Genomic DNA, 22,236 nt, shown 5'->3' on the forward strand with positions numbered 1-22,236 from the left:
TAATGGAGTGGCCAGCACAATCCCCGGACCTCAATCCCATAGAAAACTTGTGGGCTGACATAAAAAATGCTGTTCATGAGGCAAAAGCAAGAAATGCAGAGGAATTGTGGAACGTAGTACAATTGACCTGGGCTGCAATACCTGTTGACCGTTGCCAGAAGTTGGTCGACTCCATGCACCACAGATGCGAAGCAGTTATCAGAAACCATGGTTATGCAACAAAATATTAGTTTAGGATACTCAGCAAAGTTGAATTTTCAAGAATTTCTTAGTTTGTATGGTACATTTTTGAGTTTCCAAAGAAAGATGTCAACACTGCTATTTTTTTGAACATTACATTTCTTGACTTTCTGTGAAATATTATGAAATGTAATTACTTTTTCCAATTTCCTTGCTTTGAAATAGAATGTGCAGTATGCCCAATGCATTTGTGTTCATTAAAGTACAATTTATTTGAAGAATTTTGACATTTACTCGCCTTTTTAAAGACACTGCTATTATTTTGAGCACAACTGTATCTCCGTAAAGACAGTCTTATGTTGCCCGGACTTGGAGCTGCTAGCCGTTAGCCTGCGGCCATATTATCTGCCGAGGGAGTTCAGTCACGTGATCACCATCTGCGTTTACATCCCTCCGAGGGCAGATGCAGCCACTGCATGTGAGAGGATTCACTCTGTCACAGCAAGGCTGCAGACACAGCACCCTGAGGCATTTGTCATCATTTCTGGGGACTTTAATCATGCTACTTTGGACTCTACTTTGGCTGCGTTTTACCAGGCTGTGGATTGTCCAACAAGGAACAACAGGGCAATTGACTTGCTGTATGCTAATGTGAGGGATGCATATAGAGTCACACCCCTCCCCCCACTAGGGAAATCTGACCACAACCTGGTTCTTCTACAGCCGAAGTACACGCCCCTGGTTCAAAGGCAGCCTGCAACAACTAGCTCCAGCAGGAGGTGGTCCCCTGAAATGGAAGATGCCCTCAGGGACTGTTATGACATCACGGACTGGGATGTGCTGCTTAGCCAACACTGTGAGGACATAGAGGGGCTGACACACTGTCTGACGGATTACCTTAACTTCTGTGCAGACATGGTCTCCCCTGCTAAGACTGTACGGTGTTACCCTAATAACAAGCCATGGGTAACACAAGAAGTCAAAGCTGTCCTCAACAGGAAGAAGGCCGCCTTCAGGAGCAGGGATAGGGAGGCAATGAAAGCAGCACAGCAGGAGGTAAAACGCTGCGTGACGGAAGCTAAGGACAGCTACAGGAGAAAGGTGGAGCAGAAGCTGAAGGAGAACAGCATGAGGGAGGTCTGGGAAGGTGTGAAAACCATCACAGGCCACAATACAAAGACCAGAGTCGTTGAGGGGACAGTGGAGAGGGCGAATGAGCTGAATGACTTTTTCAATCGGTTCAACCAGCCCACGTCCCCCCCCACCCTCTCCCTCACGGCAGCCTTCTCTCCTTTTTCCCAACAACATACCTCCCCCCAGTCATCACAGCAGCCCCCTCCTCCCCCACCTCAACACAGACTCCTCCATGCATTACTGCAAACCAGGTCAGAGGTCAACTGAGGAAGCTTCACCCCAGGAAAGCAGCAGGCCCGGACAAGGTGTGTCCCCGACTACTGAAGACCTGCGCTGCTGAACTGGGTGAACCACTCCAATGCATCTTCAACCTCAGCCTGCAGCTGGGGAGAGTGCCAACCCTCTGGAAGACATCCTGTATCGTTCCAGTTCCCAAAAAGAATCGGCCCAGCGAGCTGAACGACTTCCGACCGGTGGCGCTCACTTCACATCTGATGAAGACGTTGGAGCGGCTCTTCCTCAACCTCCTCAGACCCCAGGTACAACATGCCCAGGACTGTCTGCAGTTTGCGTACCGGTCAGGTGTCTGTGTGGAAGACTCCATCCTCTACCTGCTACACCGAGCACACTCGCATCTGGATAAGGGAAATGGCACAGTGAGGGTCCTCTTCTTGGACTTCTTGAGTGCTTTCAACATCATCCAGCCCCTATTACTTCAGGACAAACTGAACAGGATGCGAGTGGACCCCTGCCTGGTCACCTGGATCTCCAGCTACCTCACTGACAGGCCGCAGTATGTCAGGCTGAAGGACATCACATCTGACACTGTGATTAGCAGCACCGGAGCACCCCAGGGCACGGTGCTGGCCCCTCTTCTCTTCACCCTGTACACCGCGGACTTCTGCTACAACTCTGAGCTGTGTCACATTCAGAAGTTTGCCGATGAGACCGCCATCGTTGGGTGTATCAGTGACGACAGAGAGGAGGAGTATAGGAGCCTGGTGAGGGACTTTGCTGTGTGGTGCAACAGGAACCATCTGCAGCTCAACACCTCGAAGGCCAAGGAGCTGGTCATTGACTTTGGGAGGTCCAGACCAAGGTCACGAATAGTTCTGATCGAGGGAGTCGAGGTGGAGGCTGTGGATTCCTACAAGTACCTCAGGCTGTGGCTGGACAGGAAGCTGGACTGGACTTGCAACACCAATCACTCAGTGCTTTTACATGCACATACAAATCGAGCTACTGTCGGTAATCGAGCTAAGGGTCCCAGCAGGGGTGCCAGAGAAATCCAATCCTACATCCACACAAGGAACTCGAGCTATTGTGTGAGGTACATTGTGCACCCGAGCCACAGGTGGCGCTACACGCCCCATCGTGTTGGTACACTTCCGGTTGTCGTCATGAAGAAGAGCTATTCAAGAGTGTAAACAAAGTTATCAGTTCCGTGTTCACAAGAAGAACGACGTTCGTTCTCCTTGTTCCTCCTGACCTCTTCTGCTGCTCGCTACTACTACTGTTGTCATGCCGACCGAGGCTGTTGTGTTTCCCGCTTGTGGTCTCGTCACTCGTCACTTCCGGAAGGGGCAGTGCTGAAGTAAGTAGCTCGACTACGTAGCTCGATAGGGTTTACATGCACTAAGTAGCTCGGCTACAATCGCATAATCTAGGTCGCGTAGCTCAATTACGAGAAATCCAGTTCGGTTCAATTTCAGCCGAGCTAAGGTGTTTCCATGGCATTTAGAACTTTGATTTCAGTCGAGCTACGGCAGAAATTCGATTTTCTCTATGTGCATGTAAACGCACTGACTTGTACAGGAAGGGACAGAGCAGGTTATACTTCCTTAGGAGGCTGCGGTCCTTTTAACATCTGCAGGAAACTCCTGTGGATGTTCTATCAGTCTGTGGTCGCCAGTGTCCTGTTTTACACCGTGGTGTGCTGGGGGGGCAGCACATCCAAGAAGGACACATCCAGGCTGGACAAACTGAACAGGCGGGCCGGCTCTGTGGTCTGCGTGACGGTGGTAGAGAAGAGGACTATGGACAAACTACTGAACATCATGGACGATGGCAGTCACCCTCTGCACACCGTCATCAGCAACCAGAGGAGCCTGTTCAGTGACAGAATGCTCCTTCCCAAGTGCAGGACGAACAGACTCAAAAACTCCTTTGTCCCTCACGCCATCAGACTGTACAACTCCTTTCTGGGGGGGAGGAGGGGGAACAGGAGGACAGAGGACTGAAGGAGCAGTAGCCTAGCCTAACAATAAGCAATACCGTACAATATCATGTGCAATATAAAGTGCAATATCTGTCCTGCCGCCACCCCCCCTTCCCCCCCATATCTTATTCTTTTTATATTTGTATATGTAAATAATTTATTTTAATTTATCTAGAAGTTTTCTCTATTTATTTTCTCTGTTTATCTGTAATGATGCTGCTGGAATCTTAATTTCCCTGAGGGAACCCTTCCAAAGGGATCAATAAAGTTTTATCTAATCTAATCTAATTCATGGGTGGTGTAGTGGTTAGCGCTGTCGCCTCACAGCAAGAAGGTCCGGGTTCGAGCCCCGTGGCCGGCGAGGGCCTTTCTGTGCAGAGTTTGCATGTTCTCCCCGTGTCCGCGTGGGTTTCCTCCGGGTGCTCCGGTTTCCCCCACAGTCCAAAGACACGCAGGTTAGGTTAACTGGTGACTCTGAATTGACCGTAGGTGTGAATGTGAGTGTGAATGGTTGTCTGTGTCTATGTGTCAGCCCTGTGATGACCTGGCGACTTGTCCAGGGTGTACCCCGCCTTTCGCCCGTAGTCAGCTGGGATAGGCTCCAGCTTGCTTGCGACCCTGTAGAACAGGATAAAGCGGCTACAGATAATGAGAATGAGAATCTAATTCATATCATGACTCTTCTCCATCTTCATCATGTGACCTATCTGTGCACGTTCCTGGACAGCTTGGACGTCAACGACTCCTGCACATACCTCTTAAATATGTCCACTTTTTGTATATTTTAGATTCTTATTTTTCTGTCGGAACTGTTCATGCACCGATCACCAAAGCAAGTTCCTTGTATGTGAGAACGTACTTGGCAATAAACTCTCTTCTGATTCTGAAAGCCTTCTCAGAAGAGTGGAGGTTATTATAACAAGTGTGCACAAACTTTTGGCTATATCTTAGATGCTGTGTGTCCTGTAGTGTGGCCTAAATCGTAGGGATTTGTACGGTGGGTTACAAATCGCATACACTGATTTAAAACTGTCATTATTGATATCATGGAGTTTCCTGTGAGGAAACGTTTGCAAGAAGTCTTCAGCGTTTTGTATTAGTCAGGGTAAAACTGTAAGTTCTCCAGCATGGGGAAGGATGGAGGGTTTTGAAATATCTGGGAGAAACGAGAAGCGTTTTGTCTCTTTAGCTTGATGAGAGGGGAAAGAAAAAATAGTAGCTGGTGAAGGAACGACTGTTTATAGCTGCTACAGCGTTTGTGTCGAACTCCCATTAAACCTGACGGATAAAATGTACAACATGTCGTTCTTTAATGAAAAACGTAATTGGCCTGTTGATGAATTGCTGTGTGGTATAAGATGAATAAAATGTGCTGGGGTTTTTTTTGTTGTTGTTGGAAAAATAATCAACCTCTGGAGGAAACAGTAACTCTTCAGGTCAGGAAGCCCCCCCTTGTTGTTGCTGTTGTTGTTTGCTTATAATAGCATCTCCTCTCCAAGTATTTTATTCCTTATTTAGTGGAGTATCTTATGCTTCATGTTGCAATGTTTTGCACAGTGTTATCATTCTTGTATGGCTATGACATGTCAAGAGGTTAGAAATATTAACTAGAGCGGCGGCAACATTTATCAACACCTTTTTTTTTTTTTTGGTCCACGGTTCTTGACGCCGGTCCGCGTTTACCGACGCCCTTTGTCCACGGTTCTCGGCGCCGGTCCGCGTTTACCGACGCCCTTTGTCCACGGTTCTCGGCGCCGGTCCGCGTTTACCGACATCCCAGATTTATTTATTTAAAAAAACCAGATAATTAGTATGTGGTATTAAGTTAGCCAAGTTTTTATTTAAAATTTGTTTTACATAGACTTATATTTAGTACAAAATATCTTTTATATAAATATATGGATGTCTGTGTTTACGTAAATGAGGAAGTACCGTAATTCTAATGTTTGTAAACAAATGAACTGATCATGTTTAACCTGCGTCAGAAAATCTTTTTGTTCCACTTGAAGTATTTTCATAGATCACATTTTGTTAATGGTTTGTTGTTTCTATTAATTTCTAGTTTTGTAGTTTACCAATAAATGCCAACAGGCAATTGACACTGTAACCACATGAACATCCAGGTCAAAGGTTAAATTTAATTTTTTTTTATTGGATTTTAAATTTACATCTAAAATTTATAAAATATCTACTGATATTGTAATATGTGGTTGATTTTATTTACAACAAACGTTCCATTTGTGACTCTAAATTGAGCGTAGGTGTGAATGTGAGTGTGAATGGTTGTCTGTGTCTATGTGTCAGCCCTGTGATGACCTGGCGACTTGTCCAGGGTGTACCCCGCCTTTCGCCCGTAGTCAGCTGGGATAGGCTCCAGCTTGCCTGCGACCCTGTAGAAGGATAAAGCGGCTAGAGATAATGAGATGTGATGTGTGATTTTCCCTCCCTCCGTTTATAAAAATGTTTTATCCACACCACATCATCTTCGAAAAAAATCCCTTCCACACATAACCGAACATCTGCGTTTTCAATCACATTCATAAGCATTCCAAACCTGTAGATGGCATTATTTCCCCAAATCCTACCCCCTAATCACATCAGAATAGCCCTCTGTTGGCGTCACTTCCGCCTAAACATAAAACATGACGCCAAGCTCGTTTGTCTGGACAGACTCGGAGACAGAATTGCTTCTAAACACAATTTTGGAGTATAAACTTCAAAAGACGCAAGAAAACATTGATTGGGAATCTTATCAGTAGTTGGGCTTCTAAAATGAAACGTAAATAGCACCTGCACAATAATTAACGCTTTCAAGGCACTACTCCGATCCATTACTCTTTGTCCATGCTTAATCTGGCTTCTGCAGTAAACAAAGGTCGCACGGTTGACGTCAGGGCAGATTTGTTGTATTTTTTTTGGCGCAGATTGTGAATTTCTAAAACGCAAACCTCCGGTTATCTCTGTCTACACGAAAAGGCGTACACGGAGTTTTCAAAAATGTTCACTTTGCCCGGAGTTTTTTTAAATATTCATTTTTGATGTGTTTTCATGTGGATGACAGGCCAAAACGTAGAAAAATATCTTCGATTTAGCAGATACCCGGCTACGTGTGGACGGGGTCTTAGAGCAGGGGTTCCAAACTTTTTTTTTTTTTTTTTTAATTTTATGTTGTCAGCCGAACACTTTAAACCTATATGATTTGAGTATTCCTGGAGATGTTAAGTGAACTTTTTGCCTTTTGGAAAAGTTTGCTTTATTCATTTACAGCATTTGTTGTCGTCGTTGTTTTGATCCATGTAGATATGTCAGGCCTTTCAGTTACATGAAACCTGCAACGGATAACGTCGTAGGCACCCAAATTAAGGTCAAGTGCCCAAAATATGCTACCAAAAGCTTAAAAAAACAAACCGAAATGTTTGATTACATAAACTTGGCTGCATAAAACCCAGTGTCTTGACCGAAATTAGTGAGAATTGGCATGTATTTCTCGTAATTGATGCGAAATCCGCACCATTCCCATGTTGTTCCGGGTTCGTCGAACTAGCTGTAAGCCTCGCACAGCACGGATTCTCCATCAACGGCGATCGGCACGCCATGATTTCGTGGAGGAGCGAGACTCGCGTACCAATGACCAGAGCAGGATTTTCACATTCGGTAAACTTTTTTTTTTTTCTTTTATATTGTTTTATGGCGGTTGGCAAACAGCTTTTCGGTGCATTACTGCCACCTTCTGGACTGGAGTGTGAACCAGAATGTTTACTACCCCAGCCTTTCTCAACCGGGGTGCCGTCAAAAAATTATATATTCTAACATTGAAATAAATAAAATGAATTAAAATTCCAAAAAACGATAGTTACACTAATGCAGATCATCACCGCCTCATGCATCATCAAAATTCGTCTCACGGCCCCCTTTCCCATGTCACAACGTCACTGCTGGGGTCAGTGTATGGTCAGCGTGACTGCGTATATTATATATAGGGGTGCCTTGAGAATTTGCATACTTCTGAAGGGTGCCGTGACTGAAAAAAGGTTGAGAAACACTGTACTACCCTATTGTGCTAAATTCCCCTAATAATTCCTCATCTCATCTCATCTCATTATCTCTAGCCGCTTTATCCTGTTCTACAGGGTCGCAGGCGAGCTGGAGCCTATCCCAGCTGACTATGGGCGAAAGGCGGGGTACACCCTGGACAAGTCGCCAGGTCATCACAGGGCTGACACATAGACACAGACAACCATTCACACCTACGGTCAATTTAGAGTCACCAGTTAACCTAACCTGCATGTCTTTGGACTGTGGGGGAAACCGGAGCACCCGGAGGAAACCCACGCGGACACGGGGAGAACATGCAAACTCCGCACAGAAAGGCCCTCACCGGCCACGGGGCTCGAACCCAGGACCTTCTTGCTGTGAGGCGACAGCGCTAACCACTACACCACCGTGCCGCCCCCCTAATAATTCCTGTATCATTTAAAAATCTAAAAATAATCCTGTATCCCACATTATCAGACCTCAACTGCAATATCTCTCTGATCCCTAGTGTCATATGATTTTGAATCAGGTAAAAGGCTGAATAAAAGAGCTAAAGGACACGACTGTGTGTATTTATGATACAGCTTGCATCTTAAATCCGCACAGTTGTGTAAATGTGGGTGGAATCAGTGACTTGGAGCTTGGTCCTCTTGTTGATGATGGTCTTAGACACCGGCCTTTCATTTAAACTAAGATCTTTTACCCGACTACATACTGCGAATTGCGCTGCCGGTTCTTGTGATGGGACTGAAAACCCTTTTGTGTCGCAGGTCTGCTACAGGTTCGTCTCTTTGACGGCAACCGTGCAGAACTTGCTTTTTCATTCCCAGGCTCCTTTCCTCCAGGCTCTCCTCAGGCCCCAACACACCTTTTAAATACTAACTGTATTCTAATGACTTTTGTCATCAAGAGGGATTAATGCTGTAGACATTTTGCAATAAAAGGTAAAAAATAACATTCATAGATTTCATTTATTCATAACTTTGTAGCTAAAAAAGCAGCAGCAGGTTTAAACACAGAGCGCTGGGAAAACAGCACAGAAAAGCCCAAATTACCCCGCATCACGACGGAAAAAGCCCAAATTCAGAAATGCAGGGTGCAGGCCAAATTATGTAATCGAAAGGCCTGTATGTCCGTCACAGTGACCCGAGATAATCTCTGAACAGCTCATGCATGTGGAAGAGGGCAGATGGCACCTTCCTCAGAGTGCGTCTCGCTAACCTGTGACACAGCGTGAGCAGCAGTTTTGCAAATACACACTTGGCTGTCCGGTTCAGCTCACTCTGACATGCAACTCCTATTAAAAAGAAGAAGAGCGCCTCCTTGCAGGTTTTGGGAATCCAAAGACTGGCTTGATCAACCTCTGCATCTTTGCCATTTTCTGAGCATCACATGACTAACAGGAATCTACCAGGAAGCATCATTTAGATCAGGGGTGGGCAATTATTTTTTCCATGGGGCCACATGAGAAACAGAAAATTTTGTGGAGGGCCGGACCAAAAGGCTGAACTAAATTCTGCATAATATTAATTGTATTTCTTTATATAAAGCAATAAATAACACTGTTTTTACAAGCTGCTAAGACTGGTAAGAGTATGGAAAAAACGAGGTTGCCTTACAAAAAATGTCATTTATTCAATCAGATTTCCCAAAACGATGGTTAACAAAATGTGAACGTTTGTACCTTTTTTTTTTTTCCAGTCACATTCACCCCAAAACACAATAAAGACATCACAATATTGTCTTTCTACTCCAAATATCAAGCAAGATACATCATATTATAATAATGATGCCCACATTTGTAGTCTAATCACCTCATTTGGTGTTTTTCAGTTTTTTATTTGTTCAGTGAGAGAAATCTAGTCTCTGTTGGTCTTTAACGAGTGCATCAGAGTCAGGTTGAATGTCTGAGGTGGAGATGCGAAGCACAGCTGACAGATGATCATCAGTCGATTCGGTGTAGGAATCAGATCTACAGATCGGCTCGGGCTCCGGCGCCTGCTGGTGACGTCACACTATGTGATTGGCTGGACCGTTTGAAGGATGACGTACAAGTTTGTGGTTGGTCTGGACAAATTACGGAAGTAGTTATCGCGGGATTAGGTTTCGTGGGATTTCGTTGTGTTGAACACAACTTCAAAATAAAAGCAATGCACATTCAGTCCATGCATGAGGTAAAATTAGAAAATACGGTTATTTTGTAATTTCTAATTAACCTTACGCGGGCCGGTCAGAATGAACCAAAGGGCCGGATGCGGCCCGCGGGCCGGAAAATGCCCAGGTCTGATTTAGGTGTTTAATATGCCCAATAGACCCCTTCGCATGTTTGTAAACAAACCGACCATTGCCAGGATGCGCGCGCAGCCTGGACTCAGAAACAATGGCGCTGCCCATAGACCGGCATTATGAGCTGTCAGATTATGCCAAACAATTGTCGTTACAAGATCGAGAATGCTACATAAATAAGTTAACTCTAACAAGCGGACATCGCCTACCGGATCCGTATTTAATTAAAGAGTGGACGGACGATGTTAGCAAGTTTTCCTCTGATACCTGAAGGCAGTCATACTATTTACAAAAAATGTCAAACTCAAAAAAAAAAAAAAACCTATTTATAAAAGTAGCCTGCCATCAACATTCTGGTTACAGCGAGACTACAACTTGATTAACAATGGGACATTCATATTCATTTTGTTTTAATCAGATTATGCCAGTGATGTGATGGCAATGTGGTTTTAGCTACAACAGCAAATCCCAACACTAAACAGCAATTTGCAGGAGGTAATGGCATGAAAGGAACGATAGTGTAAAGAGTGCAGCTAAGAGAAATCAGAGCTGCGTAAAAAGCGAGAGGCAGAGAGCAGAAATGAAACTGAACGGGGCGGGAGCTAGGTTAGAGCAGTCAACGCAAGTTGGCATTTAGAGTGAGGGCACACAATTTTACCTTTCCATCCTTGCTTTAAAATTGTGATTTTCGGCATACACAAATAATGACGGCACAAAATCTGGACTGCTTGAGTCAAGCGAGACCTCTCCTACAAACAAAACTGCATGCAAAGCTAAGTTAACATGCTAACAATATTCATTACACTGTGTAACTATGCCCATGTTTACATTAGACCGTATCAGCGGATCATCAGATTAACGTTTTTAAAACGATTAGTGTGCACACAGCAACACCAATACACGGATACGCTTGGCTCCGCAGGCATCCTGCGCTCCAAATCACTCCGCCCTGAACAGCGAGTGCCCTCTGGAGGGTGCGCACTCCGGCCCTGCGCAGCTCACAGAGCGCGCGAGTATAGCGCACGAGCAGTGATTCAGGACTGAGCCGCTGTGTGTGTGATCCCAGCGCATACCACTTGCAAGTGGAAGGATGGCAAGCCTAAAGACAATCATAACTACACAATGGGCAGTATTTGCATCAGTATTTGCAGTATTTTCATACTTTTATACTCTTTAATGAAAGGTGATACAAGGCGGAAGTCCGCGCCGTTTTTCAGCAGTCGCGGCACATGACCAACGCCAGCGAATCAGGAAGGTGGATGTCACAGTGACGTTGTCCAATGAGACGCCAGCTAGAGCTCAGCACAGCGTATCCGCGTATTCTCAATGTTTACACAGCACCAGACCAGACACGATCTGGATTGAATACGTGGACCCTGGCGGATTCCCGTTTCCTGGCTTTTCCAGGGGGTTTAATGTAAACGGACAGTGCATCCGTGAAGAAAACGAGACAGATACGGTCTAATGTAAACGTAGCCTATGACCCAGCTAATCAGACAAACGTTACCAAAGTATTTTGCTACATCAAGAAATGAAGACTAGAAAGAATAAAAAAGAAAGATTTAATAAATAGCCTGATCTTACCTGTGATGAAGTGGGCGCTGCAAACCCGCACATTTTTGATAGTGCTTTCATCCCAGTCTACACGTTTGATGGCTTGTAGCCATAGACGTCGGCAATTTTTTTTGGAATGGGTGAGATCCTGCTGGAATTCTGAACATTTTAACCCCATCACTGCTACGATTCTGACACCCGACAACACAACAACTAGGCATTTCTTCCAAATATTTCTTCTCGTCTCTACCGTCGCCGAGTCTTTTTTGGGTCCAGGCTGTGCGCGCAATTTCCTCTTATGACGTTTACTGCGAAGGGGTCTATACTCATGAATATTATTTAAAAAAAAAAAAAATCATGACAGACTCTTATAAAACATGACTATATCAGACAGTGGGACTGCGAGTGCGGAGACGAGATTAGATCCAGTGCAGGGGTGTATCAAGCTTTCCAAAAGTGGGGGTGTTCTGGAATGGGGAAGCCATATCATTAGAAATCGGTTTATGGCTATATACGCGCCCGGCGTGTACACTGCGATGTACTGTCAATGACCGATATGGAACTTTTTCATCCCCATGGTCCATGGATGCAAATGAAAGGGAGGACAGCAGAAAGCCTATAAATCCAGTTGACTCCAGCCAAGTTCTGCATTTCATGCAGAGATCTATCATGTTGGGTTTTGGTGTTGTTCCTGCCAGGGCTGTAATTATTCAGTAAGTGAAGGCAAAAAGTATTGAGTGATAATTCTAGGTAACAGGATACTGTTCTATAACAGAGATGTCAGTATTGCTGCCTACACTGGTATACACAAAACCAAAAACTTCACATAGCCCAAGAAGTCATACACGGTGTATAGATCATACACCATCATGCATAACAGTTTGGACTGGGATGGCTTTGTGTGAGCAGGAGGCATGGCTAATCAGTTCATGTTGGAGAAGCGCAGCATCCTGGAAGGACCTCTTTAGTATAGCATTCAAATAAGACGGGGCAGTTCCTGCTTTTAATGTCTTTAATTATTCAAACTTGTGTACAAAACTTGTTTGCATCATGCATTACGTCAGGTTTAATGCATAAAATTTGAAAATGATGCAATGGAGCACTTGCATGTGACGTCACAGCCGATCCAGATTGTGACAGATGCCATCTTGTCGGTCAAACGCCATATTCCGCCTTCTACTTCTGCTTTTACTTCTACCTTTTCTTCTGGAAAACCCTACTATATACAATTCTACTACAACGGCTGCGGCTACAAGCTCTCCCTACCTGTGCACGGTTTTTATGTTTTTTGTGTGTATTTTTGCGTGTTGTTCGTCTGTACCGGACTTCAATATCCACTACAACCGTATGGACTTACTGGACATTGGTTTCCAGCAGAAAATGACGGTTTGTAGCGATTTCCATCGCATGCACAACATTCCGGACGAGAAAAAAACATTCCGGACGAGATAGCGAGACCAGCGGAGTCTCCGTGGATTGTTATCGGAAGCAAAGCGAAGGAGGTGGCGCCGGGAGCGGAAGCAAAAGCGAGGCTACAGGCAGAGCCGGCCTGTTGACTAAGCTCAGAAAACAGCCACTCAAATCTCCACTGCTAAGCCTCTACCTCTCCAACGCCAGATCCATGTAAACAAGACGGACGATTTGGAATTACAGCTGGAATTACCTTATTCTATTCTATAATCGGCTGGTCAGTGCTATACTTAAGTGACTTACCCATCCAATGAGGATTCTTGTTTACAAGATGCCACATCTGAGTCGCTGACAAATCCTGAATTTCTGTAGAGATAACTGTCCAGAGATTTATAAGCATGCAGTGCTTCACCACTTAACAGCGAGGGAAAGTTAATGAGGTAATCATACACGTCCGGGTATTCCGCTGGCAGTTCAAAATCCGGTCGTGAAAACTCCGTCCGGAAAGCCATAAGGGTCACAAATCTGTAGATCGTTTATTTTAGACATATATCTAGTTATCTGTTCATTAGAAAAATGAGCCGTGTAGTCTGTCGGTTGAAATTGATCCATTCTGTACACGAGTGCAGCAGTATTCAGCGGTGTTTTTGACCGACAAGATGGCGGTTGTGTACTTTCCGGTCACGTGACTGCAAGATCTCTATTGACTACACATACAACAAACACTTAATGGCCAAATAACATTAGACTGTACAACAATTATTGAACATTCATTCGATTTGAAATGCCTTTAAACCTCAATTGAAAAACTCTTCTAAAAAGTGATAAGCAGTTATAATGCATGAAGAGTAGACTTGGTACAAACACACACACTCGTAATAAAAAACTTGCCTCAACTGACTTTACAACTAGTAACTACTACTATTTAACATCACTGTCAACAAATCCTGACAACCTTACTTTACCCTGACACACTATTTGTGTTTGAAACAACCAAATGTGTTTTTTCTTTGCTCCTTATAAGAAACAAATTGTTGAGCAATCATTTGTCTGTCCAACAGGTCAAGTTTGTTCTTCTGAACATGACACACAGCTACACTATTAAGACGTGTTTGTGTTTGAGAAGGGTCTGTGTGCAGAGCCAGGCACAGTAAGCACCGCATGCGACGTCAAACCTGGAACGGTGAATCAGGAGCGGTAAAACTGGTGTTGGCTCTGCAGCTCTGCAGACAGATCCTGTATTATTGAGCGCTTTCGGCACGCTACGCAAACTGGCTATTATATTCACGCAACTGCTGATTGGTCGGGTGAGAAACTGTTTTGAGTCCGTTGCGTGGCTGTTTTTTGTCTAACGTTATGGCAAGAGTTTACTTCCTTGTTACACATTTTATAGTAGCTGTATAATTTTCATAATGATTTTAATCTGACAAAAGTGCGGGGGATGAAATTGTGTTTCAACAAAAGTGGGGAGGATGAAACGTACACATCCCCCGCGGGTGATACGCCCCTGATCCAGTGACTCGGGCTTTATTTAGCTCCTGCATGGTGTTTACCTCTTAGAATTGATCCATGAGCAGATTTTGTCATTATCTTTTATTGACGCGAGATCCTTTTCTTGCAGGTACACGCTTTGTCCTTGCGCGTCGTCTTCTCCAAAGTCCACGTTGCTCCTGATCACATCTGTGACCTTGTACCATTTCCTTCTCACTGATTTCTCAGCGCACTCCGACACCTGCCCCAATCCTCCTCGCTTACCCCACCCTCCTGAATTGCCATGGCAGCCGCCAAGCCAAAAGGGCAGAACTCTCTGGCCCTTCATAAAGTGATCATGGTCGGCAGTGGAGGTGTGGGCAAGTCAGCTCTCACCTTGCAATTCATGTACGATGAGGTAAGTACACTACACTAGCACGGGGGGGGAAGCTTTTCAAAGTGTATTAAATAACAAGAATATGTTCAAACACCACATTTATTTATAATAAATGTTGCATAATGTTAGTGTATATGGGTCTGTCTCAGAAACTGGGTACTGTGGGGGTCCTAGGGATGTTAACCGATGACCGTTTGACCGGTGGTTGACCGAATCAACGTCAACCGGTTAATTTTTTTTTTTTTTTTGGTTGTCGTGAAAAAAAAAAAAAAATCAATCGTTTTGAAGCTGCCGATTTTGGAGCGGAGAACCTGGAATTCTGTGTTGTAAATGCTTGGGGCATGCCATGGGTGTAAGGACGACAGACAAATCAGAAACACCCATTCAGTCATGTCCCGCCCCAGTTAAAGACAGCTGACAAATCAGAAACACCCATTCAGTCATGTCCCGCCCCAGTTAAAGACAGCTGACAAATCAGAAACACCCATTCAGTCATGTCCCGCCCCAGTTGAACACAGCTGCCACTCGGCGAAAGAAAAAAGTGTAGACGCAGGCTTTTTAGCTTACAAATTACTATTCTGTTTTTTTTTTTTTTTTTTTTTTTAAATTATTATTAGAAGGCACATGGAGTTTAGTCCTGCCTTGGCCAGTGCATTCTGAAAGTATGTTTCGGTCTGTAGCCAACAATGCATGTTACTGCAGATCATATCTCTCCACACAAACTAAAGGCGCAGATGCCGACTTTTTCACGGCTTTTTCATGGACTGTAACGGCATTTGCTTATGTAGTAATTTTTTAATACAGAATTTACTCTGATGAAATTCTTCAGACACTCCAGCGCCCCCCCCAAAAAAAAAAAATCGGATCTGCACGAGCCGTGAAAAAGGCGCGCCGTTTGCATCCCTGTTTAAACTCCTAGGTTAACCGACTTTAACCGGCTAATGAGGCTCGGTGGTCGGTCAAGATTTTTTTTTAGTTTTCGCCATCCCCAGGGGGTCCCCCAGTAAATATACTCTGTCAATAAACTATACGGTTTTGAATGGTGATGTTGGTTTTAATTTGAAATAAAATGATGAAAGAAATAGTACAGATAAAACTAAATCTTTGATGTGAACACACTATTCAGAATTCTGCAAAAATTCTGCAAATTTGTGGAAAAATGTCGGCTTGATCCGGGACATGATTTTTTTTTTTACTTCATTCAAATACAATAATACACAAAAAACAAACAACAAAGGAAAAAAAAAAACCCTTCCATTAACAGCTTATAGGTCCTTCCATTCGGTCACAATGCAACAATTCTGTCTTGTTCAGTTGTCATGACTATAATTTCTACTGGTATCATCCTTACCCCTTCTGTAATAATTCCATTTCTCCTATTTCCTTTCAAACTGTTCCTCCCTCATTCTCAAGGTATGTGCGTCTAGCCAGTAATCTGCTTGCTTTGGGACCTCCCTCATAATAGGTTTGTTTGACAAATCTAGCCTTCTTTTCCACTTCTGACAGTAATGTATGATCAATTTTATTCTTTGTTTCTTTCACTTGTCTAAGTACCTCTGGGTCGCTTGTGGCGTTATGTTTTCTCTCCAAATCCTTTAAGTGACCAATTTGTGTCTGGTAGTTCACTAGTCTGGATTTCTTGCGAAGCGTTGTCTGTGCCATCAAATTCCGACTAATGACGGCCTTAAAGGAACAGTCCACCGTATTTCCATAATGAAATATGCTCTTATCTGAATTGAGACGAGCTGCTCTGTACCTGTCCGAGCTTTGCGCGACCTCCCAGTCAGTCAGACGCGCTGTCACTCCTGTTAGCAATGTAGCTAGGCTCAGTATGGCCAACGGTATTTTTTGGGGCTGTAGTTAGATGCGACCAAACTCTTCCGCGTTTTTCCTGTTTACATAGGTTTATATGACCAGTGATATGAAACAAGTTCAGTTACACAAATTGAAACGTAGCGATTTTCTATGCTATGGAAAGTCCGCACTATAATGACAGGCGTACTAACACCTTCTGCGTGCTTCAGCAGCGCATTGATATCTGAGCTCCGTATCAATGCGCTGTCGAAGCGCGCAGAAGGTGTTAGTACACCTGTCATTATAGTGCGGACTTTCCATAGCATAGAAAATCGCTACGTTTCAATTTGTGTAACTGAACTTGTTTCATATCACTGGTCATATAAACCTATGTAAACAGGAAAAACGTGGAAGAGTTTGGTCGCATCTAACTACAGCCCCAAAAAAATACCATTGGCCATACTGAGCCTAGCTACATTGCTAACAGGAGTGACAGCGCGTCTGACTGCGTCTGACTGACTGGGAGGTCGCGCAAAGCTCGGACAGGTACGGAGCAGCTCGTCTCAATTCAGGTAAGAGCATATTTCATTATGGAAATACGGTGGACTGTTCCTTTAAGCGCATCCCAAAGAATGGTTGGATCTACTTCCCCATTATCGTTTTCCGCTATACAGGTAGCCGTCGACTTACGACCTATGCGACTTGCGACCGATCGACTTTACGACCGTCTGGTTATGACTGGCAAGTGTTTCCCAGCTGAGCATACGACAGTTTCCGCCCCAGCTCCCGGCAGCGCCCAGCATCCAGCGTCTTCTGTTGTTTCGCTGGACAAACAACGAGCGAGCTACAGCACGCGTACGGCTTAACCAGATCTTGTGCTATAACGTGCGCAGCTGTTAATCAAAGTAACTTTCACTTTCCTGTTCTGTTACACTACTCTGTGTCCAATGTCCAAAATGAAAAGTTAGTTTTCAGCTGTTCAGCTTAAAAAAAATGTAATTAAAACGATTGTGTTGTTGAAATGATGTGTTTGCAATTTATTTATAATCAAAAACTGATACAGGTGGATGAAAGAGTGATAGTGTGATAAAGTATTATACTAGTACTACTGAGTGATAAGAAGTCCTAGTGAATGCTTGATAAGTAGACAATAATAAATAATTAGGTGTATTTTTCGGCGCACACTGTGCGCGTGCACTATGGCTCAAAATAATATACCGGCAAGAAATAAGTTACTTTCACCCCTGAGTATGCAGTGTTTGACTAAAACCAAATAATGAGCCAAGGTAATGAAATAAGAAAATGTTGATAAAATAAGACTTTAAGATGATTACAGTATCATTACACATCACAATATACTTACGTTCATTTAACATAGGCCGACTTACAACCAGATCGGTTTACGACCGGTCAGTCGTAACCAAACGCAGTCGTAAGTCAACGACTACCTGTATACCTATTATTTATATCCATTTTCATCCTTTCCACCAGGTCTTTGTCGTTCAGTACCCCCACATTCATCCTCCACACTGTAGTCCTCCTTCTCTTGTTTAAGTTTGTCAGGTAGACTGCGTTATGGTCTGATAGATATGCTACCCCTATCCTACAGTCCTCTACCCTATGCACATCTCCCTTTGTCATGAAGAAATAGTCCAACCTTGAATACATTTGGTGTGGGTCTGAATAGTGTGTGTAGTCTCTCTCCAAGGGATGTAGGTCTCTCCAAACATCTACTATTCCCAAATCAACCAGCTGCGTACTCATATATCTACTAAGCCATGTCCTATTCTTCTTTGTACTAGTCGTATCTAAATTGTAATTCATCACCATATTGAAGTCCCCTCCAATTCTACATTAACGATGTCAAATAATGATTCAAAGGTTTTCTTGCTATCTGGAGGTGCATATACATTGATCAGTGTCACTCTCTGTCCCTCTAATTTACCCTTTACCATTATGTACCTTCCCTCCCTTTCACACATTTCTTTTTCAGGTTCAAATTTGGTTGAATTTGTTATTAATATGGCTACCCCTCTCCTATTACTTTGTTTGTGGTAAGTGCTATAAAATGTGTTGTTATACCCAAACCTCTTTAGTTTCTCATGTTCCTCTGTAGACAAATGTTTCCTGCAGAAACACCACCTGCATTTTTTTTTTTTTTTCTTTTCTGAATTTGGCCATAAACTTTGCCCTCTTAGGGTGTTTTCACACTTGGTCCCTTTCAGCCATCTAACCGAACTCGGATCGATGACTCAGCATTTTTTGCGCATATGTGAACACTCCAACCGTACCCAGACCCCTTTAAAGCGAACCGAACTGAGACCACCTCAGGAGGTGGTCTCAGTACGGTTCGCTAAAAATCAACGGTACGGTTCACCTAATCTGCACATTGTGAACAAAAAGCGCACCGGGTTCACTTCGCCTTTTTCACTGTAGTTTAACCTTCTTTGTTTGCCGTAGTTGGTCACATGACTGTAGCAGGGAAACTCAACTTCCTTTTGGAACTTACCACAGCCGCTGGAATAAATTTATTTTCCTTAATCTGCACTATTTTGATCAAAGAATACAGCAGGGCAAGCATGGCAGCAGACATTTTGATTCAAGAGAAAATTACCCAGAATTCCGTGCACTGGGGGTCTGAGGGCTCTAGAGGACCTGGTGTGAACAGAAAGAGGACTGAGGCCCCATCAAAGCTTAACTGGACCAGAAAGAGAACCCAGTCCTCTTTGTAATAAATTCACAGTGTGAACACAAAAAGAACTGAGTTCTTTTTCTGTTGGTCCACTTTTTGGTCCACTTAAAGAGGACTGAGTCTGGTTCCTTTAAAGGGGACCAGGTGTGAAAACACCCTTAATTGGACTACTCGGCCCATTCACATTCAGTGATACCACTTTAACACCTTCATGCTGCATTATACATCAGTTCCCCAATGCACTTTCATTACCCGTAAGCTAAACATGGACACACAAAAAAACCAGCTGTTCTAACTAAACAACAGTAAACAAAAAAGTGATCTCCCATGTTCAACTGGGGTTCTTTATCTCTCCCCATTTTTCCTGTTGGTGAGGAGAGGGGAAATCCTCTCGTAAGAGGGCCCCTCTTAGCGATGGAAAACTTTCCAAACTGAAGTCCTCCGTTCACGCTAAAAACGTCCAACATGTTCCAACCATCACTCCCGGCCTTGTCCTTATGGTTCTTTTAAAGCCAACAAAACGTTAGGCATAGGGATATATCTTTACCCACACTGTCCAAACCTCCCCACTTAATGAAGAATGAAATAAAATAGAATAGCATACCTCGTTCAGTAAAACAAGTAGGCTAACCTTAAAAAAAAAAACACAACAAACAAACAAAAAAAAACAAATATATACATGTGTGGGCTATGTCATTCGGTTCGTCTCTCATAGCATGTGTAACAGTACTTAGCAGCTAGCATCTAGTGTTTCCCCTCATCCTTCGCCCAAATAAAATATGCCTAAAGGCTACTTGCGTAACTTTCAGAAATCAGCCAGGGACCAAATAGAGTCTTTGGGGAAAAATAATAAGAATCCAAATAGAAAATACAAAAATTCATGCCTGTTCCGTGATCTAGGCCATAGATGCCCCTTTTCCACCAAAGCAGTTCCAGGGCTGGTTCGGGGCCAGTACTTAGTTTGGAACCGGGTTTTCTGTTTCCACTGACAAAGAACTGGCTCTGGGGCCAGAAAAACCGGTTCCAGGCTAGCACCAACTCTCTGCTGGGCCAGAGGAAAGAACCGCTTACGTCAGTGGGGGGGCGGAGTTGTTAAGACCAACAACAGTAAGACCGCGAAAGATCGCCACATTTAAGCGACGAGAAGCAGCAGCTGTACAAACGCGAAGTCATCCATTATTGTTGTTGTTGCTGCTGTTTCTTCCGTGTTTTTGCTTCGATATTCGCGCCAAGGTTTATGCAAACGTAGCGACGTAACTGACGTATACAGCGACGTAATGACGTGGCTTCCCTTAGCACCGTGAGCTATAGAAAAGCAAACTGGTTCTCAGCTGGCTCGCAAGTTGAACGAGTTGTGAACCAGCACCAGCACTGGCCCCGAACCAGCCCTGGAACTGATTTGGTGGAAAAGGGGTAAGTGAGAATTTCTTCTCACCTCCTCTCATTTCTTCCAAGTGAACCGTTTCAGTTCCTTCCTTGCTCTCCCAGTGACGTCGGTCTCCTGGTCCCCAACTCTGCGCCACTTCAAGGCGGACTCAAGCTGCTACTCCAGCGTCAGTTGTTCCTCTGTCAGTCCAGCTACCTTCATTCCTTTCTCCTCCATCACCCATGCAACTTCTTGTGGACTACCGTAGGTCTTGACGCCTCCTTGCCAGTGGACTCTCAGTGCTGTTAGTGGTGACTGGAACCTAATCCCTTCTCCCTTTAGAATTCTCTTCAGTCCCGCATAGCTACGGCGCTTTGCAGCCACCTCCGCTGGGTAGTCGTGGTCGAACGTCACTCTCCTTCCCCCAATCTCGATTTTCGTCTGCCAGGCCTTGTTGAGGATGTCCTCCTTGATTTGGTACTGCAGGAAGTTGACAATGATCGCTCTGGGGTTCCTGTCTGGGGCGGGTCTCGGTGCCAATGCTCTGTGAGCACGTTGTATTTGTAGACTGGCATCTTCCCTGAGTTTAAGCTCCTCGTGAATCAAGCGCTCGATAAACTCGGATGCCGAATCCTTCTCTGCACCCTCTGGTACTCCCCAAACTCGAATATTGTTCCTTCTCGATCTCCCTTCTAAGTCCGTTACCTTCTCCTGTAACCGCCTTTGGTGCTTGAGGGAAGCGGCGAGAATCCCCTTCAGATCTGCATTCCACTCCTCGGTCTCCACTACACGCTCTTGCATGTCTGCAATATCTCTGCCCTGGGCTTCCGTTCTCCTGTCGATGGCCTCGAACCCGTTGCCCATCTCCTCCTTAAAAGTGGCTAGTTCTTGTCTCCACGTACTTCCTAGATTTTGAATACTCTCTTGAATGTCCTTCATTTCTTTTCGGTTTTCCTCACTATTGGTCCCAATCTGCTTGGACACGTTGTCAAAGCCGGCCTTCATGCTAGCTAGCATGTCGTGGTTAGCGGCATCTGACCTATCGTCTCCCTTTCTATCTCCCATTTTTTTCTCGCTCTCTTTGCTTCTTCTCCGTTTCTTTTTTGGACTGTTCCCTTGTATTACTCATCCCCTCTCTGGTTGCGCGTTTTGAATTTTGGCTTTTTGATGTTTTATCACTTCATCCACCGGGAGCTCCTGATTTAACGTCTAGCCACTCATTTGCTAAACCGGAAGGCCCGATCTGGGACATGATAAACGGTTGACTATATCGCATTCGCTTAAAAAGGTTGCAGTCCACTGAAAAGTCTACAGTTATCACTAATTGTATTTTAAGTTGTAACTTTATACACCTAAGGATTGGTGCGCTCACAGAATAATCATAACCGTAATAAAACATCACGCAAAATATTTAATCACCGTCGTAACTCCGTTTTCCGCAAACCCAAAACCAATACGATCGTGTGTTTTGATCTAAACGGAAAGCCTCAGGGTCAAGGTCACTACCTCACCAAAAGTAGGAACTTAAAATCACTACGCCATATAAACACTTAGTTATAAATCTGCGATTTTGTTTTTTAAAACGAAAGCTGAAAGTTAGGTGTAGAATATGTTTCTTACAGAATATGTTACGATGGTAGCTGGTCTTGTATGAATTTCTGAGCTATAAAATGAGTTGTGGTCTATTTTTTACCGTAGCG

At 44.1% G+C, this 22,236-nt stretch overlaps 1 protein-coding gene across 1 annotated transcript in view; it reads left to right on the forward strand.

Annotated features, from left to right (window-relative positions):
* The window catches only part of ralaa (v-ral simian leukemia viral oncogene homolog Aa (ras related)), an 86,784-nt gene that overhangs the window by 47,104 nt on the left and 17,444 nt on the right, over positions 1–22,236 (forward strand). The window contains exon 2 of the mRNA XM_060922473.1: positions 14,439–14,705. Coding sequence (XP_060778456.1) covers positions 14,592–14,705 — 114 coding nt within the window. The 5' untranslated portion in view covers positions 14,439–14,591. The remainder of the gene's footprint in view (positions 1–14,438; positions 14,706–22,236) is intronic.

Source organism: Neoarius graeffei, chromosome 5 (assembly GCF_027579695.1).
Source record: "Neoarius graeffei isolate fNeoGra1 chromosome 5, fNeoGra1.pri, whole genome shotgun sequence".
Taxonomy (NCBI): domain Eukaryota; kingdom Metazoa; phylum Chordata; class Actinopteri; order Siluriformes; family Ariidae; genus Neoarius; species Neoarius graeffei.